Raw genomic sequence first — 26,179 nt, 5'->3', positions numbered from 1 at the left:
CACTGAAGATACCTTGATGAACCGTTTCTAATTTAGACGCAGGAGGTCCACCGTGCTCGTCGGGCGAGGTTTACACACCACATAGGGGAGAACCTGCCACTTGTTCACTCAGTGCAGAATAACTAATCCTAAATGGAATGACTGAAGCACAGCGTCAGGCTCTAAAGAGTCCCCAATCCACCACCCACCCTTCACTTCTCTCTTCCCCCACCCTGTCAGCCGAGGTTTGGCTGCACCGAAACAGAGCGCTTTGCCATAAGAAGATTACCTTTGGTCGGGATATCGATGGATTAAGTAAGAATAGAATGAGATAAAATGGGGCTAGAAGGGTTCCCGGAGTCAGAGAAGTTCAGACACCTGTTTTTTTTTTTAACGACCGTTAAGATTACATCACTGTCCTGAAGGAGCAAAGGAGGCGAGAGGGCTGGTGTGGTTTACGATGAAGCAGGTTACAGTACATTTAAAAATAATTTCAGGGTTGCAAAGATGCCATTTGCCCCCCCCCCCCTCCCCCTCCTCCCCTAAACATACACTCAAGCGTACTAAACATGTGGTCAATTTGTCATAAACGTCGTGCTTGTGTGTGCTCGTGAAGATCATATTGGTGTAAGTCAATGGGAAGGCTGTGCCTGCGTGTGTGTGTGTGTGTGTGTGTGTGTGTGTGTGTGAGTGTGTGTGAGAGAGAGAGCGAGCGCGTGTGAGTGTGTCTATAGCAGTTAAGCCGCTGAAGGTTTCCAGGAGCTCTTTGATGTGTATCTGGGCAATGCGCTATTAGAGGGATTTTCCTAGTTGACAGCCCAGAGAATGTGTGGAGGAATTGCGATGCCAGCGGGCTAAAAGAATGCTGGAAACAGGATTAGGATCATATTCTGGCAGCTCCTGTCACTTCATCAATGGGCTAAGGTTTCCTCAGTGACAGCCCTCCTTCTCTGCCCGGCTAAAACCTTTAGTGGGACCATAAAAGGGGTGAGAGAGGGGAAAAAACAATGATTGAATGGCGTGCTATGATTTTCTGTGCTGCTGGGTTTGCTCTGAGGGCTTTGTGTTGGGGGGGGGGGGGGGTCTGAGGGGGGAACGGCGTTGATTTGGAGGGAGGGGCAGGTTGGGGTTGATGAGAAAAAAAAGGGTCCATTTTTTTTCTGGGGGCGGGGGTCTTTTTTGGAGGTTTTAACACCCAAATCTCCATGGCAGTGCATGTGGAGTTTTTTTTTTTTTTTTTTTTACACTGATGGCAGCAGCTGTGTGGGACAGCAGCAGGTGGGGAGGAAAGACAGAACGCCGTTTCCTGGATCTTCAGGATCCGGTTTGTCTGTACGATTCCTACCTGTCGCCATCAAAGTGAGACCTCAGCCACACAATGACGGCACATCATCCACACCGCAGGCTGTCACATGTTGTTATATAGGCTTATGTGAGTACGCGACGGGGGGGGGGGGGGTGGGGGGGGGGCTCTCTGTTATCTTATTTTAATGAAGGACTAAATCTGGTGAAATTCTTTTCTAACCGCCCCATTAAAAGACCAAACATGTTTATAGATGTTAATAAGTATTGTCTTTGTCTGTTATTTCTTCTTCTTCTGTGTTGTTTACCTACACTGTTGTCTAAAAACATTAAAAACCCATTGCACTATATTTTCCTTCCTGTTTGTTCCTGAGTAATATTTGCCAAAAGCTACAGAAAATAAAAATACATATTGCAAGCTATTTTCTACCAAATATAGAACTAATAAAAAGAAAATAGTACACATTTATTATCAAAATAATGTCATAATGGCAGATGAGGTTTTACCTTTTATTTGAATTTGAATTTAATATATGATGCATTTACATAATGAATGAATTTCAGACCCTTTGTCTCCATACATTTGTATTTTCTTTACTTGGCTTTGGTAGCTGACTGCAGAACTGCTGCCTCAGCCTATTCATACACATCCCTCGACCGTGTTCAGGTGAGTCATTTGTGCTGTAAGCTGAATATTGAGAGAGGATTTTGGGGGTGCTCCTTTTACATTTGGACCAGGCGGTCGTGTTGTGTTGCACGACAGTTCTTCAGTGGGCTTATGGGGTGGTCTCTGCCGTGCATCTTGGACCAACTGTCTCCACCAAACCCCCCCCCCCCCAAGAGTGTAACTCCACACTTTGCTCACCCATGTGAAACAATACTTTCACAATACCACAGGAGTTTGATTGTTGGCGACAAGTTACATAATGCCAGGAATTACAGACCAGCATGCAAATGCTAAATCCTCCCCTCTTTCTCCTGAGAAGTGGATGAGACGGACTGTATCTGCAGGCTTCACTCTGGCTCCCCCAGCTTTGTGCTACGGAGACGTTCTCCTTTCTCCCCCTGACTTGGGTGATAATCCTGACACGCACTGTCTGCATTTTTTACTGTACGCGTTTAAGCGCATTTGCAGAGCATTTATCTCTCCAATGTAAACCAATTTTGGCTATAAGGGCCTTGGGCCAAGCAAGGCGCATGGAGGGAAGAATGGGAAAAAAACTCAAGACCTAGCAGATGTGCTCGGGGAGGGAGGATGGGAGAGCTGGCGAGGACGCGGGGGTTGATGAAACAACTGAATGCAGCGAAAAAGATGGGGAAGCGGAACCGCGCCGGAGGAAAAAAAGGAGTGTCCCTTGTCCGGAGGGTAAGCTTTTGAAACTCGGGATAGGGGCATTTAAAGCCGACTAGAACGTGGATCACCGAATTGTTGAGAATCACAGAATCTGCGAGAATCACGCGGCGCGCTCCAAGTTAATCCCATCATAGTGAAATCGGCGGGCATACTTTGGGGATCCCGGCTCCTTCTGAAGAAACTTGGAAGCCTGCTGTATTGACAGAGCTGCTGTTTGATACCGCCTGTACACCTGTATCAGCTGTCTGTTAATCTGCCTCCCCCCCCCCCCCCCTCCTCCCACTAGTCCCCCAACAGCACGTCGCCTCTGCTGGCAGTAATGGCTGCTGAAATGGACCAAAGACCTGAAAGCTGCCAATCTCGCGGCTTCTCGATGTCTCCCGTAAGTTGCTCCCGGTCGCAGGCCAAACTTGTCACTTTGATCATCTGAAAGGCAGGAGCCCTGCTGTGTCAAACATCACTAGCTGCAATTCTTTGGGACACATAAAGACTGTGGACTCCCTGGTCCCTGAAATGGGACATTAAGACAGAATCATCCTAGTTTAGTTGGGGCGATATCAAGGTGTTTTATTTGCTGGCACGCAGGCGGGGTCCGAATGTGTTTGGATGGCTTTTAAAGTACCTGATCTTATAGCCTAAGGTTTCTGTAAATGAGGTGTTTGCTGCTTTTATCAATGAGACGTTACATGAGAGGAGAACCTCGGCCTGACGGGGGACGCTGAGTCGTTCTGCGGCCGTGGTCCCTTTTACATCTGACTTCACACACTCTTTACTGTTTACACTTTCTGAGCTTGAGTCCTGGAGCAGATATTCTGCATGTTGACGACGTCATCATCACCAACAGATAATGATAATACTAATAGAAGGTCTTATCGCATAAAATTGTGAATGGTAGAAATATAAATATATATTTTATGATGCAGAATGGCTGTTTTAAGTGAGGTTGTCACGTCACAACATTGATCCAATTCTAATTGGAGCTAAGTTTCAGTAAATGCAATACAACATTGTCTTTGATCAGATTGTGTTTCTCGCCCTAAATATACAATATACTGATATGAAACCTTTTCACCAGCGAATGGCTAACTGTCCTCTTGGATTGAATGTTTTCTGTTGTTTAACACCTCTTTTTTTCATAGGGAATATTTTTGGTTTGTCATAACAAGGAATTAACGATGAATCCGTTGTATTTAAGTGTGTGACAATGACCCAGCATGCACCATCCGAGAACCCCTACTGAAGCAGGTGAAAATAACATATTAAGAATCAGTACAAAAATGTAAGTTTAGTTCCAGCCTTTTTTCTTTTTAAAAATTGACATTTCATTTGGCAACCGATTTAGATTTTTGACTCTGTTTTGACTTTTTCCGCTTATCACTTGCACTTTGATCACCCGTGATGTTTTGTAAGTGCTACACCAACGTTTGAATTGATTTTAAGTAGTTAATACACTACAGAGGTCTGCCGAAGAACTAATAGGTAAACATATTTAATGGGGGCAATTTAAAGGCCCGACTTTGTGCATGTGTGTGCGTCTGTCATTGCTTCTGTCTCAGCTCCTAGGGGATTTATGAACAATGTCAAGTTCCCTCTGAAGACCTGAGTCTCTTCACTGCCTCTTAAAGCTTAATGCTCCCTGACTGAGTGGCACAGCGAGAGCCGCACTCCCTCTCTCTCTACGTGCCACAGATAATGCTAAGAACAACCTCTCAATTCCAGCTCCCCCTCCTCGCCTAATGTGCCCTCCTTCCTGTACGCGCACATGGCCATTTGCTTTCAATGAGACGGCAGTGCAAAAAAACGGTAATGGAAAACACTAACATTGTCCCTAATGGTTTCCCATCCCGAGAGAGTTTTCAAAACGTATGTAAATTTATGTAAACCCAACAGAAACACATATTTACAATAGCACGGGGTAATCACAATATGACGACATGGCGCGCTGGCCTCGTAGATGGAGGCGCCATGTGTCATTAGTCTCCTTTATCTCTTTTCGGTTTTCCTGTTAATGCGTCGGCGCAACAGTCGCTCACAATACGAATGAAAATGCTCTGCACTCATCTCTGGCCCAGTGATGGAGAGGTCGGGGGGCGAAGGTAAAGAAGGCAAGGACAGCCACGAGCTGCAGGATTGGCCCTTCATGAAGGCCGTTTGGTTAATATTCAACAACTAAAACGTATTAACTGTACAGGTGTCAAAGGGCTGCAAACATCCACTCAAAAAAGGGAGACACAAACAAGAGCAGCATTTCCTCAATGAGAGTGCAGTTACTTTATTTCACTCTTTGTCCTCGTGTCACAGAAAGCTGTTACTGCAAAGTGACAATCTCGATTACTTTTTGGATTCATGTAAACCAGAATTGTTACCAGTATTCTCTTTGCCCAATGGAAATGTGATTTGGATTTCCTCTAAAGCGTGTAGTTTCTGATCTTGCTTTATTGCATGAGAAATTAAACAAAGCCAAAGAGGTGGAGCAACCGAAACAGGAAGTCACATGTTTCACATCTTCCAAACAGGATGCTGAATTTCATTAAACTTAAAACATGATGATCCTCTAACCATGGAAATGTCAGTTCTACTCTTCATTTCAAAAGAACAGGTTTATTAAAATGCAAAAGGTTGAGTATACGTGCAATCGAAATGAATTAGTTTGTTAATGAAATAATTAAACAATGAAGGAGTGAACCTTCCCAATCAGCTGACATGAATATTACCAATCACAAGGTAAAATATCTTTTTGTTTTAAAAGGCGTCAACGGGTATTTTAGACCAAAACACCACCAAGCGCCCGGGAGCGAGCGAGCTCCGCCACCTGCGTCCTGCAGCCTTTAATTCCTGCTCTGTTGGACCAGTCGTTCCACCTCCTTCATGAAGCGCAGGCACAGCTCGTCCTGCCACGGCAGGGCGACGCACTGCACCGCCACGGGCAGACCCTCGCCTCCGGAGACGGCCTGTAGACACAGAACGCAACATCCGGGCCGGTCAACAGTCTCCTGCCTCCACCTGCTGACCAGCTGTGGAACTACCGTTACACACGGCCGGTACCTGCCTGTTGGCTTGTGGATCCGCCCGTGGCTTTAATAGAGGCAATCGACTGTTACCGTTCCAGATAAGAATGAGGGAACATTCAGACGTTTTTGAATTCAATACGCGGAAAAATAATAATTTACAGTTTAAAGCCCAAAAGACTGTGTCTTGGCGTCTACTCTACCTCTAAATAGGACAAGTTGAAACTCTTTGCTTGTGCTGAAATGCTGATGAACGTCCGTTTCAAACACATTACAGCTTCCAGAGAAATGAAGAAAAACATAAGTTTCAGCATAATAGCAGGTCTTTAGCGTGCTAACCTGGGTATTATACCAGTTGCCCTCACTGACGCATATCCCTTACCTGTTTGAACAGCTTGTCCAAGTGGTCCCGAAAATGGCCCTCATAGCTCCCGAGTTCCTCCTCGTCCCCGGCCGTCACCGTGGAAACCGGAACAACGCCGGCGGGAAAGGTGAGGAGGTTGTAAAGTAACGTGTAAGACAGAGCGCCTCGAAAGAGAGAGAGAGAATGGCAACAGTAATTTACAATAAACTACCAGCACGACAGAACATAAAATACACCAATAAAACATAGAAAATGGATAGATGAATGTCACTATTACATCTCTCTATTACTTCACAAGGCCTTTTCATGTATGTTGACACGGGTGTTAAGCAAGTAAGCAAAAAGCTTAGTGCTGGTAGTGGATATTCTAAGTAATGCTGGCTACTGTGAAACCTGAGTTCATTGTTACTGTACCGTACCGGAAGATCTGCCGCAGTACAAGAAGTTGTATGCTGGTCCGATGACAGGGCACAACAGCACGTCGATGTTGAGTCTTCTCCACTCCGCTATGGTTTCCTCAATGTAGTCCTTATAAAGATAAAAATAAAACAACAAAAAAGAGGCTTCGATGTACGCGGCCGTTCATGCACGAGCGTCGCAGACTGACAATTGACGGTACCTCGACGTCACCGTGCTGCTTCCACAGGTTTTCAACGGATCTAAAAGACACAACAGAAAAATGGAGCTGTGCGTTTGTGCGTCGCGTGAGCGCCAACGGAACCCGAGGACGGCAGAATGGCCTCTTCTTACCCGACTCCACAGAGTGAGCGGAGCACGGCGGAGGCGCGAGGAAGCTGCCGGAGACACACAAAGGGTCGAGTCACGCGGTGAACCCGGAAACATGAAAAACCAATGTGCATTTCTGCACGCGTGGAGGAGGGAACTCACCACGGGCTTGAGGAGGAATGAGAGGGTTTTCTTCAACCAATGAGGAAGGTAGTAAGGGATCACCTGTTCCCGGAGACAGGGGTCCACGGGGCTCCCCTCCCTAAAACAGAAACAATCAAAGGACCACGGGCACAAAGCTAGAATAAACCTATAATAAACACGGCTTCAATTGGGCCGTTATTACATGATAGTTTCAAGACATTTTCCACTGCTGCTTTAATTAGTTCATCTCGTCTAAAAACACTTCAACGTCACACAATTATCAAATAAATTGGGACTATGCTCATCAAATAAGCGGCATCCCAAAGGGGACTTCAACTCACAGCTTTTTAATCAAGGTGTTTGCTCCGTCCGCCAGTATACCCTTGATGAGAAGTTCATGTACAGCGTAAGTTATCTTCAGAGGAGTGTAGGGCACCAACTACAGGCACAGAGAGGGACAAAAGTACCCGCGTTAAACACGAAAACCCCACAAAATCCGCGTAGTGTTGTGGCCCGTAGAGCGTATCCAGATGTGTGTCTCACGGTGTGCCCCGCTTGCTCTAACAGGGCTTTGACCTCGCGGACCCCTCGGGCCATGCTAGGGGACGGTTGTGTGTAGCCGTCGTCTTCTAGGTAACCGATCCGGAGGGGTTTGGAGCTCTGGTAGATCTGAGGAGGAGAAATGTTCATTTGTTATACATTACTAGGAAGTATTTGCAGAAAGAAGAAGCGTAATATGTTGCTCCTGCACATTGTTTAGTTGAATCTGACTGTTGTGCTAAGATATGCTTTTTATTTTTTTTTTACTTTATTTGATCAATTCTGTTTTTTAATTGATCCCTAGCCCTTGTATTTGCAGGGTTAGGAAACCGGGTGAGAAGATTCCGAGGAGATGTTTCTCTTTAGTGTGTTGAAATGGTAAATATGTAGCCAAAAGTCAGGTGTTGGTTAACATGCTGTAAAGATTAAAAACCAGCATGCTGGGCTCAGTCCGTTTTCACAGAAGGTTACATAACAGACTTTTATTTGGCTGAGAAAACGGCTCCAAGAAACAAGTCGGAATCACATTTCAAACATTTCGTGTTTTTTTTCTGCAATGGACGCACCTGCATATCAAAAGGAATGGGTGGAACCGTGGGGTCCAAAGCAAACATGTGGTCGCAGAGCAGAGCCCGCATGCCGAGAGCCAAGCCGTCCACATCCCTCGCCATGGGTCCCGGGGACGACATCACTGAATTTCATAAGAAGCGAAAGAAAAAAGGTCACACACGCCCCCCCCTCCCCAACTGCCTCCTGTCTGTCAAACAGCACGTGCAGTAAGTGGCCAAGGACGGTGCGCCTGTAACTTGCCTGATTTCTGCCCCCGATAGATGGGTTTCAAACCCTTGGAACTAACAGGACACAAAAGAAATGCATCAACCAGAAAATGACAAATTAAAATCGCAGCACAAAAACGTCACGGCGCCTCCCCAACGCTCACCTGAGCCGACCTGCGGTGGCCTTCAAGCCGCAGATCCCGCAGAATGAGGCGGGAATGCGGATGCTGCCCCCGACGTCGCTGCCGAAGCCAAGCACGGAGCCGCCCCCCCCCACGAGAGCCCCCTCCCCACCGGACGAGCCGCCGGAGGTCTTCTGGGGGTTGCGGGGGTTCACCGTCTGACCGTAGATGGGGTTTCCGCAGTCGTAGCTACGAAATTAAAAAGAATTGTAAGCGAAAGGAACCCGTGATAAGCGAAAACTCTGTCGGGTCGAGCTTTTCCCGCCTTTTTCTCTTTAAGAAATGATTTACTTTAATAGCGCTTGGGGCAAGTTGGTTTTCACGAAGGGAATCGCTCCTTGTCTCTTCAGAACTTCCACGATCACGCTGTCCTTGTGGGCAGGCCGGTCCAGATTAACGACGACGCCGCAAGAAGAGTCATGATCCTGGGGGGGGGGGGGGGGTGTAAAATAAACACCAGCAAAGGTCATCCGGTACCAAACTCCCGCCTAAATGCTCACCATGTCCCTTCTAGTTAACCTGATACTGAGAAGGTAAAAGGCAACGGTCTTATCCCCTCTTCCAACAGTTCATAATGCCTATCCATCTATATGAAGTCGCAATAAACAAAAAAAAAACTACAAGATACCTTGTAGGCGTAGTTTTCTTTGATGCTAACTGGAACTCCGTACAAGAGACCTTCCTTCTTGGAAGCAATCGTTTTCAGCTCCTCAAAGCTCTCCAACAAGATTCCTGTGCAGCAGTTCAGATCTTTGTTCACATCCAGAGTCTGTGGGAAGATGGACCAAAAAAACAACAACAAAAAAAATGGGTTGGAAAAAAGGTCTTTCCTCGAAAAGAAAAACAAGAATGAAAAGTTAAAGCAAGAACATTTTTAATGTGAGTCCCTTGTAAACTATTTAAAGACATAGCACTGTTCTGTATAGGTTTATATACGTTATTGTTCTGGAAAGGAATGTGAAAAATGGATGGTGTTATTTGGGTTTTCAACCTTTTCCATGTAAGAGTAAAAAACGTCTTCGGGGCTCAGCGAGCCTTCCTGCAGGTTGTTGGTCAGCTCGGTCAGAGACTTTGCCAAGATGGAGGCAGAGTCCACTCCTGTATGCTGCAGGACACACAAATAAACACACACACAAAAGGAATTCACACATGCAATAATCCCTTTCCTAAATGAGCATAGAGCCATCTTCTGCCGAAAAAAACACCTCTTTAGACTATACCTCAACTAAAACACTAACAAACTGTAGCACTAACAAATGGTAACACTTAAATTGTACTTGTCTATAACATGTTTTGAAACTGCTTATTTGACGAAAATTGTACTTTCTTGTTACTTGTTCTTCTGAGTTTGTATCTCTACGTGTTGAAATGTAATGTCGCTTTGGATAAAAGCGTCGGATGAATGACGTGTGATGTAAATGTAATGTAGCTGAAAGTTCTAAACAGATGAACAAAAAGGGATGCAAACAAACAAAGATAAAGTAATTTTTTTGGGGGGGGGGGGGGGGGGGCGGCATTCGGCGGCCTCGTTTGTCAATAGGAACAGAAGCAAAGCACAATCTATAAAAAGCAACATGTTATGACCAGGAAGACCAAGTCCCAAGGAAACGTCTCCAATGATAATGGACTGTCACGTGCCCCAAGTGTGCTTCGCTGACGAGCTTTTGAACCCGAAAGTCCAAATCTGTGAATATCTTACTTGAACTCACGTTCACAGTTGTTTGTGGAAGTGCAGAAATTCAGAGAATCGTGTGGTCAATGAATGGTACAATCTGAGATAGTTGATTGATTGATTGGTCTTATTCTACGATTTATGGCACGTATACGGACCCAAAACAGCTCGCTGAACAGAACTTTGTCCCTGGTGTCCATGGGTTTACATCAAATCCTAAATATGTAGTGTATAGAAAGATTCATAGGGCTGTCGGTGCCGACGTTGACATCACACGCCCCTCTTAGTTGATGCCCCGCCCCCTACGTCACATCAGGGTCAAAAGATCCGAACCTGAAGAAAAAAAAGTGCTGATACCTGAAAATATAAGATTTTAATCTGAAAACATAAAACCTGCAACTGAAAGATGTAATACGTTGAATATCCGAAAAATATATAAGTGAAGATCTTAAATATATATTTTATTCAAAAAAATTGAACTGAGAACTGAGTCAAAACTATATTCAACCCGAAAATACTTTTCTTCCACTCATTTTTGTTTTGAATACATTGTTGTATTGTTTAATGTTTAAGACCAAAACTAACTCTTAGGTTCACATTTGCTTATCAAATGATGAGATCTTTTGACCTGGATTCGGCTCCACAGTCACATGCACATATTAACATGTCCTATGTCCTTTGACATACACGCATTTGGAAACAAATAACGGATACTTAAAATGTTGTTGTAATAACTTTCCCTCCCTGACGGGGTCTCAACTCTCACCGACTTCTTGTACCGCTGCACAGCCTGCTCGGCCCGCTGCAAGCTGTCGGCTCTCCGGTCCTTCGCCCTCCGGATCTTCTCCTGCGCCTCCCGGCGCGTTCGGACCTTGAGCAGCGCCACCACCAGAGCTCCGGCCCCGCACGCAGCACCCGTCAGCAGAGCCGCCGTCCGGCGATCGAGCTCCACTCCCTGCATGCAGACTTTCACGTTCTCCATGATCACCGTCGCACGACCATAAACGACTCCGCCCCGGTGTCTTCTCCCTACAACGCGCGGCGATGATGGGCGGACCGAGGCTCAAGTGAACGCATCATCGGTGTGACGTCCCTTCTGGCTTGTGAAGGTACTGGTTTAGCTTCCGCTTCGTTGTTTACTTAACAGCAGCAGCTGTCATGTTCCTTGGTCGCCTGATTCGTCACATTTTCACAAACATGTTGCTGGATTTTTTTTCTTCTTTCAACTATTTATTTATACGTGGCAGATGTAGTGCTCACTAGACAATCGTTATTGCTGCAGTGGATATGTGAAGCATTTTGAAGATTTCCAGTAATGTGTTTGTGAATGTGTGAATCAGGCGACCCAGGGAGAAAACAGCTGCTGATGTTACATAATCAAGGACCCCTAAGGATGCAAACCAGTAGGGACGTTACACGGCCCGAAACAGTAATCAACCCAGATTGAAGGGTTTATTCTTTTTTATCACTGGCTAAAACAAATTGCATCATCTGCTCCATCTTCTAGTGAGGCATCTCCTGATTAAAACTGATAAGACAGGCACCAGGTAAGGTTTTCAAGTCACCCACTTTAATTAAATGTTGACTCAAGCTACCTTGTTAAATACTTATACAGATACAGTTATGAATACATTCCAAGTTACAACATATAGCAGATCCACATATGGATGTATTTAAAACAATATACTCCTCATAGTATTTGAAGAATGTCATCAGCCAGTTGTGCGACCACCGGGGAAGACTTTATTTGACCGAATGGAACAGTTTGTGGGAGACCTACGGAGGACGAAACGGAAATTAATCAATGCGTGAAAATACATACAGTGCCTAGATCAATGTTGCAAAGGAAATATATTTTAACGTCACCAAGTTGAAACAAATGTTAAACAAATTGTTTAATTAAAAAAAAAACGTGTATTATTTCTTTGATACAGTTAATCCAAAATCTGTGAAAATCATCCATAAAAATTTGCTTCCAACTGCAGGCATATTTGGTAACTGGGTAATTCTGAAATGACATAAGCAACTACAACTATTTAGATTTATATAGGATAGATTTCAATGTTGCATCATTGGTCTACTGTGAATTACGTTTCAGGCCACATTCATCAACTGAACATATCTTAAAAAAATATATCATTCTTAATCTTCCTCCTTGGCACAGTAGCCAAACGTCCAAACTTACACAGTGGTCGCGGGCATGCAGGAAGTCAAACAGCTCCTCGGTGCAATCCTCAGCTGTGGAGGACCGGGAGCCGACTCTCGACTCGCAGTGCTCCAGACGCTCCCGAGTGTGAACGCAGTGCTCCGTCTCTTCACACTTCTGTCGCATCGTTTCCATGGGATCCTGAAACACAGAATCCAGCATTCATGGAACAAACATGCTGAGCGTCCTTCAGACATTACACTAAATGAACTAAATATGTGGGGAAACATCACAGCAGCAGCTCCCCCACACACACAAAAAAGTTGAACCTTAAAAAATAGGTGTATGATGTATTAAGGGGACTCAGAAGTTCAATGTCAGGTTCAAGAGGTTCTGGTGGTACATTTAGAATTTTCTTTTAAGAGAATTTATAGATACGTTTCCAGTGAGAGGGAGTGGAAAAGGAGACCTTAAACGATCCCTTGTTTAGTTGTTGCTGGGGACGACATTCAGTCTTAATGTGGTCCGTTTTTAGCTCCGTTGGGTTTCACATGTTTGTCGGTTTACTACAGGTGCGTCAGAGTCCAAACAAACGCTCTTTGGCATGCTTGACAAAAAACAGTTAACGTGTGGCTCTACAACAAACCTACCACCATGTCTTCTTCCTCTTCCTCCTCTTCCTCCTGAAACAGACATCACTTAAGTTACTTGCAGATGTTTTGGTTGGAATTACACATGTAATAACTAGCAAGACAACTTCAACAACGACAAAACTTGAAGGGCATTTCGATTCTGCTGTATGAATGAGCTTCAACATGTTAATGAACACATATATTAACATAGACATTAACGTTTGCTAAGGCTAACGTAAGCCTGTGATGATATTAGTTAACGTTAGCTTGGTTAGCCGTGTTGTGTTAGCTTACAAGCTAAAATAACCAAACGTCACTGCCTTCACGCGGTCATATTGAATCTGTCGTAGCTACTAACATTCTCGGGCTCTCCGTTCTGGATCATCTTCTCCTCGAAAACCATTATTTTTGGGTGTTCTCGTCCTTAGTAGCCGGCTGTCAAATATCCAGTGTTGGAGGACACGGAGGGTCACGCGAGCTCAGCTGTTAGCTAGGAAGTTAGCGAAGACCAACCCGCAGCTTCCTGTCACCGGACTTTCTAAACAAAACCTCGGCTGAGCAACTTCCGGTATACTGTGAGATCGATCCTAGTAAATAAGAATATATCGTTCAATCGTTAAAAACGTTAATGAAAATACACTTTTGTTTGAGTAGTGCGGGAAGTCAAAAGATTAATTTGCCATGGGTTTTTACTTTATTTTTAATCAAAATTTTATCTTTTCAAGTGATTAATTAGGTTGTCTTTTTAATTCCTCTAGTTTATATTCTTCTTGTCCATTGTCTCATTGTCCATCATTGTTTTATCTCCAGTTTCCGTAGAGGAAATATCGTTGTATCAAGACTACCCAACAGAACTAGAAAATGGTGTAATGAAGTAGTCACAGAAAACTACAGAGTTTATTAACTTCCAACAATCAAATCAATACCATTTAAAATGAACAAACTATTACACAGTGTTCTACTATTACACCTTTTTTTGTTTGTTTTGTGCCATGATTAACAGTGTTTAGAAATCCATTGCCTAAAGAGGGCAGGGTCCAGTGCAACGGGCCTTTGCTATAAAGCCAAGTGTCAACCGATGGGGGATATTACTCGCTCCAAGCAACTCACTAGTCTTTAAATTGACGATAAAAGCTTGCAAAACACAGAACACACATAGAAAGGCTTGAGTCCTTGATTAAAGAATGGATTCAATCTTTTCTGTGTGTGGATCCTATTTTAACTTAGACGTCAAAGGTTTTCTGCTCTTTGCTGCAGTTTTCCTCCTCAGCGCAGATTATATAAAGAACCGGCGGCCGGGAAGCTTCCCTCCGGGGCCCCCGGCACTTCCTATCGTGGGCCACATATTCACCGTGGATTACAGCAGGGTTCACATGAGCTTGACACAGGTAGCAGAAGATAGTCCTTTACAATATTTACAGTTTTGTCAAGTGGACTGTTTGGGTTTTCTGTCGTGAGTATTGGGCTCTTCCTCCTCCTAGTTAGCTGGGAGGTATGGAGACGTGTACAGCCTTCGAATGGGTCAAAGATGGATAGTGGTTTTGAATGGCATCACGGTTCTGAAAGAAGCTCTGGTAAGTCAGGGAGACAGCATGGCAGACCGCCCGGATCTCCCTCTGCAGCAGGACAAAGCTCATGGACTGGGTGAGCAGACCTCACACACTCACACACACACACAAACACACAGTCTGTACTCAACTCACTGCTAATGAGGCGTCTGTGATACAGGGAAGCATTATTAAGTCACTTTTACAGAAAATAAGGGGAGGAAATTGAGAGTTAATATTTATGTTTTTGCTACTGAGAATTCAAAATTATATTTCCTGCTTGCTGTGATGAACTCCAGCGTGAGTGTTTGAAGAATTAGAAAACTTTTTTGGTGTACTTCACACATGTAAAAACCAACTCTCAAATATTATGACCATTCATGAAAATAAAGTTAGTACTACTTATCTAATTTTATGTACTACTCCTTGTCTACCACCAGGTGTCATTTTCAGTAATGGGAATATATGGAAGCAGCAGAGACGTTTTGCACTTTCAACCTTGAGACATTTTGGAATTGGCAAGAAGTCCCTAGAATCCGTCATCTTGGATGAATTTACATATTGTGCAAAAGACTTCAATAGCCATAAAGGTAAATATAGTAAATGCACAGCAACACATTAAGATCTATACGCAATTACAACGATTACATTAACATCACATTTTCTGTTTAAATGTGGAGGTAAGCCCTTTGATCCAAACCTCATCATCAACAACGTTGTCTCCAACATCATCTGCTCCCTGGTTTTTGGGCATCGCTTTGAATACGGAGACGAGAAGTTCCTCAAACTGATGAAGTGGCTTGACGATGCTCTTGAATTGGAGGTCTCCGTTTGGGTACAGGTACAGCATTTTAATGCTCTTCTTATGCACAGGTATGCCATACATACATAGCTACGGTGGAATAAATACTTAGTAATACATGGCGTTGATTATAAATATACAGTTTTCTCTGAAATGCCTTTTAATTTACTATTGTTCCAATTTGCTTTACTCTACAGCTTTACAACTCCTTTCCTGTGTTGATGAGACGTTTGCCAGGTCCTCATCGAACAGTCCAGCACATTTGGAAGAATCTGAAGGACTTCATAGGGGTGGAGCTCAAGGAGCACAAAGAGAACTGGGATCCCTCAGACCAAAAAGACTATATCGACTGCTACCTGAATGAGATTCAGACGGTGATTGACAAGATGTTGCTTTATCTTTCTGAAACTGTGTTTTCTATGGAGAACTTGGGAACAGCACATCTGCTAATGCATCTACATTATAACCATCAGCAGTTAATGTGTTGCACTAACTTGAATGTTTTGAAATGGGACAGATCCACCCCACGTGTGCAGTTAAAAAGTGATGATTGACAGTTTTTACACATTGCTCTTGAGGAAATTCTATCTAAGACAACCTTTAAGTAACCATCATGAACGATTATATCCCCTGCTGTGATAGCTTCGAAATACAGCTGTTCCAAATTATTTAGCCGCACATTTTTACACTTTTTTTTATATATTCTCAGAGTAAGGGGCAGGCTGACAATACTTTTGATGAGGAAAACCTAGTTTTTTGTGTCATGGATCTGTTCTTGGCTGGTTCTGAGACCACAACTACCACCTTGCGCTGGGCTTTCCTCTACATGGTGAAGCACCCCGAGATCCAGGGTAAGAGCACTGACCAAATAACTGAAGGGCTTTGAAATTACTCAATAATGTGCAAATGGGTGCCACTTGAACCCCTTTTATGTGATTATTTTTTCTCCATGGTGACAATAATTGTGTAATATTTTGAGACCTTCACAAGCTTCATTGATGATACATAACGAACATCTTCCTATATAACAGTATAGCATTGATTAACTAGAGCAAGTATGCAAATCAACAGGAACAGAAATTATTATATACACCAATGTGGAAATGCGCATTGCTCTGTCTCCGACCCTCCATTAGTATTTTATCACATTTTGATTCATTACATTACATTTTTAGCTGACGCTTTTATTCAAAGCAACTTACAAAAAATGCATGAGGATACAAACTCAAAAGAACAAGAAACAAAAAAGTGCAATTTCAATGAAAAGCCGATTTACTACTTTCTATAGATAAGAGCTGTTATAAGTACAATTTAAGTGCTTCAATTTGTTAGTCTTTTAGTCAAGGTATAGTCTGAAGAGGTGTGTATTTAGTTTGCGGCCGAAAATGTAAAGACTCTTTGCGGTCCTGAAGTCATCGGAGAGCTCATTCCACCATTCAGGAGCAAGGACACCAAAGAGTTGCGATCGTGCCGAGTGTTTTTCTCTCAGTGAGGGATTGTGCGGGTTGGGATGTAGGGTGGTGGCAGGGGGACCTGCCAGGAGAGAGTTACAATAGTCAAGGCGGGGGATGAAAAGAGCCTGAATCAATACCTGCGCTGCCTTCTGAATGAGAAGGGGACGTATTTTCCTGATGTTGTAGAGAGTGTATCTACAGGATCGAATTAATGCTGTAATGTTGGGAGTCAGAATTGGCTGTCAAGTGTCACACCGAGGTTCCTGCCACGCAAAGTGGGCGTTAAAACGGAGTTGCCAAAGTTAACAGTCAGGTCCTGTGTAGGAGAATCTTTGTCCGGAAAGAGAAGTAGTTCAGTTTTGTCAGGGTTGATTTTCAGATGGTGAGCGGACATCTCCTGAGAGATGTCAGTTAGACAGACAGAGATCCATGCTGCCACCTGAGTGTCTGACTGAGGGAAGGAAAGAATTAGTTGGGTGTCATTAGCTGTGGTAGGAGAAACCATGCGAGAGAATGACACAGCCGAGAGAGTTGGTCTAGAGAGAGAAGAGGAGGGGACCCAGGACGAAACCCTGAGGAACTCCAGTAGTAAGAGGACATGGTTCTGACACAGATCCTCTCCAGGTTACCCCGTAGGTGCGGCCATCAATGTAGGATGAGAGAAGGGAGAGATCAGAGCCTGAAACACCAAGTTTCTGAAGGGCGGAGATAAGGATCTGATGGTTAACTGTGTCATAGTCTTACGAATTCGGTTTGTTTCCACCGTTTTATAGCAAAGGTCCAGGCTGAGATAGACAGAGTAATTGGACAGTCCAGACTGCCGTCCATGGAAGATCGAGCCAACATGCCCTACACAGACGCTGTCATACATGAGGTCCAGAGGATGGCCAACATAGTTCCTCTCAGCCTTCCTCATATTACCAGCAAAGATATACAGCTGGGAGGCTACACAATCCCAAAGGTCAGTTCTCAAATATAATATCTATCTCTCATACACAACCATGTTGACTCTTTAAAGTTGCCTTTACAATTCCGATCACTAGGGAGTTACAATAATTCCCAATCTGACCTCGGTGCTGTTTGACAAGAACGAGTGGAAGACGCCGGACACCTTTAACCCGGGACACTTTCTGAACCAGGAGGGCAAGTTTGTGAAGCGAGCGGCTTTCATCCCTTTCTCTGCTGGTGAGGAGCAACGCAATCACCCACTTGTGTTATCATCTCAACGTGTTCATATGCAAGCTTGGAGACTTTTTCAACGTTTGGTGATTTTGGGGAGCTTTTGACCTTTGGTCTGGATCTAAAATAGGGACCAAATTTCTAATGTTACCAGAACACCTAACCGCTCTACCTCCTAAAAAAAATGTGTGTAGATGACTGCTACTGTTGTCCTTTTCTAGTTTCCCCTCCCGACCAAAACTTTGTCTCAAAGAAAAGTCCAGTTAGTTTCAGTTTGTTTTCCTGTCACAGGTAAGCGGCTGTGTCTCGGGGAGAACCTGGCCAAAATGGAGCTTTTCCTTTTCTTCACCTCCTTCATGCAGCGCTTTACCTTCTCAATGCCTGCAGGGGTGAAGCCTGTGATGGACTTTCGCTTCAGCGTCACTCTGGCACCACTTCCTTACGAGGTCTGCGTTACCTCCCGCTAAGATTTGCTCCAGGATAAAAAACAATTTAAAAAGCAGATTTTCTGATCTTAGCACGTGTTATCGTCACTGTGACAAGGTTAATACAAATATAAAAGCGATATTTGGCTTAAACATATATCTGTAGTTTATAGGCTAGTTTCAGAGATTGCTGAATCTTCTACTATTTTTTTAATCACTTCCTATTAAAAATGTGAAATAGTCCCTTTGTCTGTCTTTTGCTTTCTTACATGGACGTTTAAAATGTGCATATTTTCGCTGTGGGCTCCAAAGCCTGACTTTATCACATTGATTGTTTCAATGTCAATGTCAAAACCGCTATAGACAGTTGTGGATGGATAATATGAAGAAACTGGAACACGGTGTGGTAGTAGATTCAGATCAAAAGCCATTTATTACTACACATGTGGTCGGCTACAATATTTCTGGCCCGCCTCAGAGTCCTGGACCCCAACAACTCCTGGAGTAACGGCAGATTAAAGCCGATCACCCTCTCTCCATCACCGTGTGGTACGCTGCAGCCACAGCCAAGGACGAGGGCAAGCTGCAGCGTACCACACGGTGATGGAGGAGTGTAGGATGGACTCGATGATGGCCGTATAGAGTGCACCATCGTTGTCTTTGGAGGCTGGAATTTCTTCCTCCTCCTGTGTCGGACCACAGGATCCAAACATTCCCGCCCTCTCAGTGGCTGAAATAAAACCTGTATACCTGATAGTGTCTCCTGTGGTCAAAATTTTCCTAAACTTGAACTCCTGTGACAAACAGGTGCTTTTTAGTTTAATCAAAGGTATTTAATTTAACCATTGTGCTATATAAAGGAATGGCTTATAAATTCATATTCATATGAAAAAATTATATTCCTTACACTGCAAAATCATATCAATGGTCAAGGTCACTGATTAACAGTGTTCAGAAATACTTAGTATCAAAAGGGCAGGGTTCAGTGCAAACTGAAGGGCTTAGCTATGAAGCCAAGAGTCAATAATGGGCCTCTCTCTCACTGGACAGCAATAGGGGATTTTACTGCCACCGAGTAACTCACCAGTCTTTTACTTGACAAGAAAAGCTAGAAAAATACAGGCTGCGTTTAGAAAGGCTTAAGTCCTTGATTAAAGAATGGATTCAATTTTTTCTGTGTGTGGATCCTATTTTAACTTAGACATCAAAGGTTTTCTGCTCTTTGCTGCAGTTTTCCTCCTCAGCGCAGATTATATAAAGAACCGGCGGCCGGGAAGCTTCCCTCCGGGGCCCCCGGCACTTCCTATTGTGGGCCACATTTTCACCGTGGATTACAGCAGGGTTCACATGAGCTTGACCCGGGTAGATCTCAAATGTTAGATCATAACAAATGTTTACAGGTTTCCCGAATGGACACTGTTTTTGTTTACTGCTCTTCCTCCTCTCTCAGTTAGCTGGGAGGTACGGAGACGTGTACAGCCTTCGAATGGGTCAGAGGTGGATGGTGGTGTTGAACGGGATCACAGTTCTGAAAGAAGCTCTGGTAAGTCAGGGAGACAGCATGGCAGACCGCCCGGATCTCCCTCTGCAGCATGATGTAGGTTATGGACTGGGTGAGCAGACCTCCCACACACAGACACACACAGACACACACACACGCACATTTAAAAGTCTGTACTCAACTCACTGCTAATGAGGCGTAAGTGACTTTTACAGAAAATAAGGGGGGGGAAATTGAGAGTATACATTTATGTTTTTGCTACAGAGAATTAGAATTTCTTAAAATCTTCATTTTATTTCCTGCTTGCTGTGATGAACTCCAGTGTGATTGTTTGTAGAATTAATTAGAACACTTTGTTGCTGTTCATCACACATAGAAAAGGTGTGTTTTTAGCAGTTGCAAATGTAAAAACCAACTCCCAAAAATAATAACCATTCCTAAAAATAAAGTTAGTACTACTTATCTAATTTATTTGTACTACTCCTTGTCTACCACCAGGTGTCATTTTCAGTAATGGGAATATATGGAAGCAGCAGAGACGTTTTGCACTCTCAACCTTGAGACATTTTGGATTTGGCAAGAAGTCCCTAGAATCCGTCATCTTGGATGAATTTACATATTGTGCAAAAGACTTCAATAGCCATAAAGGTAAAAATAGTAAATGCACAGCAACAGATAAAGATCTATACGCAATGACAAATATTACATTAACATCACATTTTCTATTTAAATGTGGAGGTAAGCCCTTTGATCCACACCTCATCATGAACAACGTTGTCTCCAACATCATCTGCTCCCTGGTTTTTGGGCATCGCTTTGAATACGGAGACGAGAAGTTCCTCAACCTGATGAAGTGGTTTGGCGATGCTCTTGAATTGGAGGTCTCCGTTTGGGTACAGGTACAGCATTTTAATGCTCTTCTCATGCACAGGTATGCCATACATACATAGCTAAGGTGGAATAAATACTTTGTAGTACGTGGCATTGATTATAAATATACAGTTTTTTTCTGAAATGCCTTTTAATTTACTATTGTTCCAATTCACTTTACTCTACAGCTTTACAACTCCTTTCCTGTGTTGATGAGACGTTTGCCAGGTCCTCATCGAACAGTCCAGCACATCTGGAACAATGTGAAGGACTTCATAGGGGTGGAGCTCAAGGAGCACAAAGAGAACTGGGATCCCTCCGACCAAAAAGACTATATCGACTGCTACCTAAATGAGATTCAGACGGTGATTAACAAGATGTTGCTTTATCTTTCTGAAACTGTGTTTTCTATGGAGAATGTGGGAACAGCACATCTGCTTGTAATGCATCTACATTAGAACCATCAGCAGTTAATGTGTTGCACTAACTTGAATGTTTTGAAATGGGACAGATCCACCCCACGTGTGCAGTTCATAAGTGATGATTGACAGTTATTACACATTGCTCTTGAGGAAATTCTATCTAGGACATCCTTTAAGTAACCATCATGAACGATTATATCCCCTGCTGTGATAGCTTCAAAATACAGCTGTTCCAAATTATTTAGCGGCACATTTTGACAGTTGTATTTTTATATCTTCTCAGAGTAAGGGGCAGGCTGACAATACTTTTGATGAGGAAAACTTAGTTTTATGTGTCATGGATCTGTTCGTGGCTGGATCTGAGACCACATCTACCACCTTGCGCTGGGCTTTCCTCTACATGGTGAAGCACCCCGAGATCCAGGGTAAGAGCACTGACCAAATCACTGAAGGGCTTTGATATTACTCCATAATGTGCAAATGGGTGAAACTTGAACCCCTTTTCTGTTATTAGTTTTACGCCATGGTACATGATACATATCAAACATCTTCCTATATAACAGTATAGCATTGATTAACTAGAGCAAGTACGCAAATCAACAGGAACACAAATTATTGTAAAGACTCATGTGAAAGTGTGCATTGCTCTGTCTCCGACCCTCCATTAGTATTTTATCACATTTTGATTCAATACATTACATGTCTTTTAGCTTTCGTGCAAAAACGAGTTACAAAAATGCATTTCTACCACAAGGATACAAACTCAAAAGAACAAGAAACAAGAAGGTGCAATTTCATTAAATATAGTAAATAAATATAGGTATAGTGTGAAGAGGTGTGTCTTGGGGCGGAGATACGGATCTGATGGTTAACTGTGTCATAGTCTTACGAATTCGGTTTGTTTCCACCGTTTTATAGCAAAGGTCCAGGCTGAGATAGACGGAGTAATTGGACAGTCCAGACTGCCGTCCATGGAAGATCGAGCCAACATGCCCTACACAGACGCTGTCATACATGAGGTCCAGAGGATGGCCAACATAGTTCCTCTCAGCCTTCCTCATATTACCAGCAATGATATACAGCTGGGAGGCTACACAATCCCAAAGGTCAGTTCTCAAATATAAAATCTATCTCTCATACACTACCATGTTGCCTCTTTAAAGTTGCCTTTACAATTCCGATCACCAGGGAGTTACAATAATCCCCAATCTGACCTCGGTGCTGTTTGACAAGAACGAGTGGGAGACGCCGGACACCTTTAACCCGGGACACTTTCTGAACCAGGAGGGCAAGTTTGTGAAGCGAGCGGCTTTCATCCCTTTCTCTGCTGGTGAGGAGCAACGCATTCACCCACTTGTGTTATCATTGTCACGGTTTGGTTCTGCTCTATGTCTTATTTTGTAGTTTTCATGTCTCTTGTGTTCCTGGGTAACTTCACTTCCTGCCTTGTCCCGTGATTGCCTGAGTGTTTCCACCTGTGTCCAATCACCTGCACCTCCCTTGTGTATTTAAGCCCTGCGTGCCAGTTGTCCTTTGTCGCATCATTGTCTACATGTCAGTGTTCAAGTAAGTCAAGTCAAGTCTGTTTCACGTTTCATGTTTCCAGGTCCCTGTTTTTGTCTGTTTTGTTTTCTCCTCCTTCCTCCCCTTTTTTGGTTGGAGCGATTTTGATTTTGTGAGTTTGAAGTCTTTTTATTTTTCCATTACCCTGCGTTTGAGTCCTCCCTTGCCCTCGCACCAGCCGAACTGACAGAATGACGCGACCGCCTCAGGACTCAGCAGGGTTTAACCGGAGAAACCCCTTTTTGGGAACTCGCCTGGCGTTTGGGGACCCACACGGCATGCAGCTGGCTGCCCGGCGCAACGCCAACCCCGGCTCGCAAGCAGGCTCCGGGCAGCGCCCCGGTCACCGCCCTCGCCGCTCTCCAGATCCAGGTTGGGCCTGGCCGATGGAGGCCAGCGTCCAGCCCCCAGTCCTCAGCGCACGCTGGGAACAGGTGCTGGAGCTGGCCGCCCGCCTCCAGGCCAGGTACGACCCCCACGCCCTGGACCTCCGCATTCGGCGGCAGCGACGGCGCCAGCGACGCCCGGCTCCGCCCGAACCGGCCCCAAGACCCACGCCCCCAGCTCCAAGACCCACGCCCCCAGCTCCAAGACCCACGCCCGTTCCGGCCCCCAGAGTCTCGTCTCCGCCCGTTCCGGCCCCCAGAGTCTCGTCTCCGCCCGTTCCGGCCCCCAGAGTCTCGTCTCCGCCCGTTCCGGCCCCCAGAGTCTCGTCTCCGCCCGTTCCGGCCCCCAGAGTCTCGTCTCCGCCCGTTCCGGCCCCCAGAGTCTCGTCTCCGCCCGTTCCGGCCCCCAGAGTCTCGTCTCCGGCCCCCAGACTCCAGTCTCCGGCCCCCAGACTCCAGTCTCCGGCCCCCAGACTCCAGTCTCCGGCCCCCAGACTCCAGTCTCCGGCCCCCAGACTCCAGTCTCCGCCCGTTCCGGTCCCCAGACTCCAGTCTCCGCCCGTTCCGGTCCCCAGACTCCAGTCTCCGCCCGTTCCGGCCCCAAGACTCCAGTCTCCGCCCGTTCCGGCCCCAAGACTCCAGTCTCCAGCCCCGTCCCCACGGCCCCCGACCATGACCCCTCCTTCCCACCCTCTTGGGACCGCCTGGAAGTCGGTCCTTGAAGGGGGGGTGGGGTCAGGGGTTTGGTCGGCACCCCCCGCCACGACGACGCCGCAGCCGCACTGCTCGGCGCCCCCCGCCACGACGACGCCGCAGCCGCACTGCTCGGCGCCCCCCGCCACGACGCCGCAGCCGCACTGCTCGGCGCCCCCCGCACTGCTCGGCGCCCCCCGCCACGACGACGCCGCAGCCGCACTGCTCGGCGCCCCCCGCCACGACGACGCCGCAGCCGCACTGCTCGGCGCCCCCCGCCACGACGACGCCGGAGCCGCACTGCTCGGCGCCCCACGCCACGCCGGAGCCGCACAGCTCGGCGCCCCACGCCACGACGACGCCGGAGCCGCACAGCTCGGCGCCCCACGCCACGACGACGCCGGAGCCGCACAGCTCGGCGCCCCACGCCACGACGACGCCGGAGCTGCACAGCTCGGCGCCCCACGCCACGACGACGCCGGAGCCGCACAGCTCGGCGCCCCACGCCAAGACGACGCCGGAGCCGCACAGCTCGGCGCCCCACGCCACGACAACGCCGGAGCCGCACAGCTCGGCGCTCCAAGCCACGACGTCGCCGGAGCCGCACCGTTTGGCGGCCCATGCCACGACGACGCCGGAGCCGCACCGCCCGGCAGACCCCCCGAGGCCCGGTCACCGGCCCGGCAGACCCCGAGGCCCGGTCGCCGACCCGGCAGACCCCCCGAGACCCCGAGGCCCGGTCGCCGACCCGGCAGACCCCCCGAGACCCCGAGGCCCGGTCGCCGACCCGGCAGACCCCCCGAGACCCCGAGGCCCGGTCGCCGACCCGGCAGACCCCCCGAGACCACGAGGCCCGGCCGCCGACCCGGCAGACCCCCAGAGCACCCCACGCCCGGCCGCCGCCCCGGCAGGCCGCCGGACCATAGCTGTCGGGTCCCCACCCTCCCGCCCCTTGTCTGATTTTCATGGTTCTGCCCCCCTTTAGGACCGTCTGGAATTCGGTCCTTGAGGGGGGGGTTCTGTCACGGTTTGGTTCTGCTCTATGTCTTATTTTGTAGTTTTCATGTCTCTTGTGTTCCTGGGTAACTTCACTTCCTGCCTTGTCCCGTGATTGCCTGAGTGTTTCCACCTGTGTCCAATCACCTGCACCTCCCTTGTGTATTTAAGCCCTGCGTGCCAGTTGTCCTTTGTCGCGTCATTGTCTACATGTCAGTGTTCAAGTAAGTCAAGTCAAGTCTGTTTCACGTTTCATGTTTCCAGGTTCCTGTTTTTGTCTGTTTTGTTTTCTCCTCCTTCCTCCCCTTTTTTGGTTGGAGCGATTTTGATTTTGTGAGTTTGACAATTAAAGTCTTTTTATTTTTCCATTACCCTGCGTCCTCGCACCAGCCGAACTGACAATCATCTCAACGTGTTCATATTCAAGCTCGGAGACTTTTTCAACATTTGGTGATTTTGGGGAGCTTTTGACCTTTGGTCTGTACCTAAAATTGGGACCAAATTTCGAATGGTTACCAGTACACCCAACTGCTCTTCCTCTTAAATAAGTGATGAGGAAATGACTACTCCTATTGTCGTCTCATTCTAAAATGTTTGTTCCTGTCACAGGTAAGCGGTTGTGTCTCGGAGAACCTGGCAAAGATGGAGCTATTCCTCTTCTTCACCTCCTTCATGCAGCGCTTTACCTTCTCAATGCCTGCAGGGATGAAGCCTGTGATGAACTTTCGCTTTAGCGTCACTCTGGCACCACTTGCTTACGAGGTCTGCGTTACCTCCCGCTAAGAGTTGCTCCAGGATAAAAAACAATTTAAAAAGCAGAATTTTTCATCTTGGCAAGTGTTACTGTCACTGTGACAAGGTTAATACAAATATAAAACCGACATTTGGCTTACAGATATATCTGTGGCTTTTAGGCTAGTTTAAGAGATTGCTGAATTGTTTAGTATTTTTTTTAATCACTTCCTATTAAAAATTTGAAATAGTCCCTTTGTCCATCTGTTGCTTTCTTACATGGACGTTTAAATGTGCATATTTTTGCTGTGGGCTCCAAAGCACTGACTTTATCACATTGATTGTTTTAATGTCAATGTCAAAACCGCTATAGACAGTTGAGGATGGAGAATATGAAGAAACTGGAACACAGTGTAATAGTAGATTCAAAAATCAGAAGCCATTTATTACCGGACATGTTTACACATAGAGGAATTTTACTTGGTGATTTGATGCAATATAATAATAAAATAAGATAAAGTAAAATGGAGTATTGGGTTACTGGGGGACTCGGACTTGGTTCATGAGACCAACTGCCGACGGGAAAAAACTGATTCAGTGGCGAGAGGTCTTGGTCCTGATGGGCCGCAGCCTCCTGGCAGATGGAAAGGGCTCAAAGAGTCTGTGTCTGGGGTGAGAGGGGTCGGCTACAATCTTTCTTGCCCGCCTCAGAGTCCTGGAGGAACAGCAGATTAAAGCCGATCACCCTCTCTGCAGAGCGGATGACACGCTGCAGCCTGCCCTC

At 45.9% G+C, this 26,179-nt stretch overlaps 4 protein-coding genes across 4 annotated transcripts; 2 read left to right on the top strand and 2 right to left on the bottom strand.

The window, feature by feature from the left end:
• Positions 1-4,942: 4,942 nt before the first annotated feature.
• faah (fatty acid amide hydrolase) lies at positions 4,943-11,125 on the bottom strand. Its single transcript, XM_062563638.1, has 15 exons — positions 10,814-11,125; positions 9,367-9,480; positions 9,004-9,144; positions 8,667-8,800; positions 8,358-8,564; positions 8,228-8,268; positions 7,984-8,108; positions 7,421-7,546; positions 7,219-7,316; positions 6,896-6,995; positions 6,758-6,801; positions 6,627-6,666; positions 6,427-6,535; positions 6,026-6,171; positions 4,943-5,586 (listed from the first exon to the last, which is right to left on the bottom strand). The coding sequence occupies exons 1-15, from the start codon at positions 11,027-11,029 to the stop codon at positions 5,464-5,466; spliced, it is 1,764 nt and encodes a 587-aa protein (XP_062419622.1). The 5' UTR covers positions 11,030-11,125; the 3' UTR covers positions 4,943-5,463.
• A 470-nt stretch (positions 11,126-11,595) lies between these two features.
• On the bottom strand, positions 11,596-13,363 carry LOC119216463 (cytochrome b-c1 complex subunit 6, mitochondrial). The gene is made up of 4 exons (XM_037469329.2): positions 13,184-13,363; positions 12,844-12,876; positions 12,233-12,394; positions 11,596-11,823 (listed from the first exon to the last, which is right to left on the bottom strand). Exons 1-4 carry the CDS (start codon positions 13,226-13,228, stop codon positions 11,791-11,793), a joined length of 273 nt encoding a protein of 90 aa, XP_037325226.1. The 5' UTR covers positions 13,229-13,363; the 3' UTR covers positions 11,596-11,790.
• A 505-nt stretch (positions 13,364-13,868) lies between these two features.
• Positions 13,869-18,415, top strand: LOC119216461 (cytochrome P450 2J6-like). The gene is made up of 9 exons (XM_037469328.2): positions 13,869-14,213; positions 14,307-14,469; positions 14,813-14,962; positions 15,053-15,213; positions 15,372-15,548; positions 15,884-16,025; positions 17,402-17,589; positions 17,672-17,813; positions 18,099-18,415. The coding sequence occupies exons 1-9, from the start codon at positions 14,010-14,012 to the stop codon at positions 18,272-18,274; spliced, it is 1,503 nt and encodes a 500-aa protein (XP_037325225.2). The 5' UTR covers positions 13,869-14,009; the 3' UTR covers positions 18,275-18,415.
• An 821-nt stretch (positions 18,416-19,236) lies between these two features.
• LOC119216514 (cytochrome P450 2J6-like) lies at positions 19,237-25,412 on the top strand. The gene is made up of 9 exons (XM_062563640.1): positions 19,237-19,594; positions 19,683-19,845; positions 20,232-20,381; positions 20,472-20,632; positions 20,792-20,968; positions 21,309-21,450; positions 21,944-22,131; positions 22,214-22,355; positions 25,273-25,412. The coding sequence occupies exons 1-9, from the start codon at positions 19,391-19,393 to the stop codon at positions 25,395-25,397; spliced, it is 1,452 nt and encodes a 483-aa protein (XP_062419624.1). The 5' UTR covers positions 19,237-19,390; the 3' UTR covers positions 25,398-25,412.
• The last annotated feature ends 767 nt before the right edge of the window (positions 25,413-26,179 follow it).

Source organism: Pungitius pungitius, chromosome 7 (assembly GCF_949316345.1).
Source record: "Pungitius pungitius chromosome 7, fPunPun2.1, whole genome shotgun sequence".
Lineage (NCBI taxonomy): Eukaryota > Metazoa > Chordata > Actinopteri > Perciformes > Gasterosteidae > Pungitius > Pungitius pungitius.
Note: the sequence above shows the minus strand (reverse complement) of the source record. Positions and strands in the feature narration are given on the sequence as shown.

Coding starts and splice junctions, on each gene's coding strand:
- LOC119216463 (XM_037469329.2), bottom strand. CDS start 13,228: ATGGTTTTCGAGGAGAAGATGATCCAGAACGGAGAGCCCGAGAAT. Junction 12,395..12,843: donor AAGAGGAAGAAGACATGGTG/GTAGGTTTGTTG, acceptor TCTGTGTTTCAG/GATCCCATGGAAACGATGCG. Junction 11,824..12,232: donor TGCATGCCCGCGACCACTGT/GTAAGTTTGGAC, acceptor CGTCCTCCGTAG/GTCTCCCACAAACTGTTCCA.
- LOC119216514 (XM_062563640.1), top strand. CDS start 19,391: ATGGATTCAATTTTTTCTGTGTGTGGATCCTATTTTAACTTAGACATC. Junction 20,969..21,308: donor ACCTAAATGAGATTCAGACG/GTGATTAACAAG, acceptor ATATCTTCTCAG/AGTAAGGGGCAGGCTGACAA. Junction 21,451..21,943: donor GAAGCACCCCGAGATCCAGG/GTAAGAGCACTG, acceptor ACCGTTTTATAG/CAAAGGTCCAGGCTGAGATA.
- LOC119216461 (XM_037469328.2), top strand. CDS start 14,010: ATGGATTCAATCTTTTCTGTGTGTGGATCCTATTTTAACTTAGACGTC. Junction 14,470..14,812: donor GGACAAAGCTCATGGACTGG/GTGAGCAGACCT, acceptor GTCTACCACCAG/GTGTCATTTTCAGTAATGGG. Junction 17,814..18,098: donor TTTCATCCCTTTCTCTGCTG/GTGAGGAGCAAC, acceptor TTCCTGTCACAG/GTAAGCGGCTGTGTCTCGGG.
- faah (XM_062563638.1), bottom strand. CDS start 11,029: ATGGAGAACGTGAAAGTCTGCATGCAGGGAGTGGAGCTCGATCGCCGG. Junction 8,565..8,666: donor TTGCCCCAAGCGCTATTAAA/GTAAATCATTTC, acceptor TTAATTTCGTAG/CTACGACTGCGGAAACCCCA. Junction 6,667..6,757: donor CGCTCACTCTGTGGAGTCGG/GTAAGAAGAGGC, acceptor TGTGTCTTTTAG/ATCCGTTGAAAACCTGTGGA.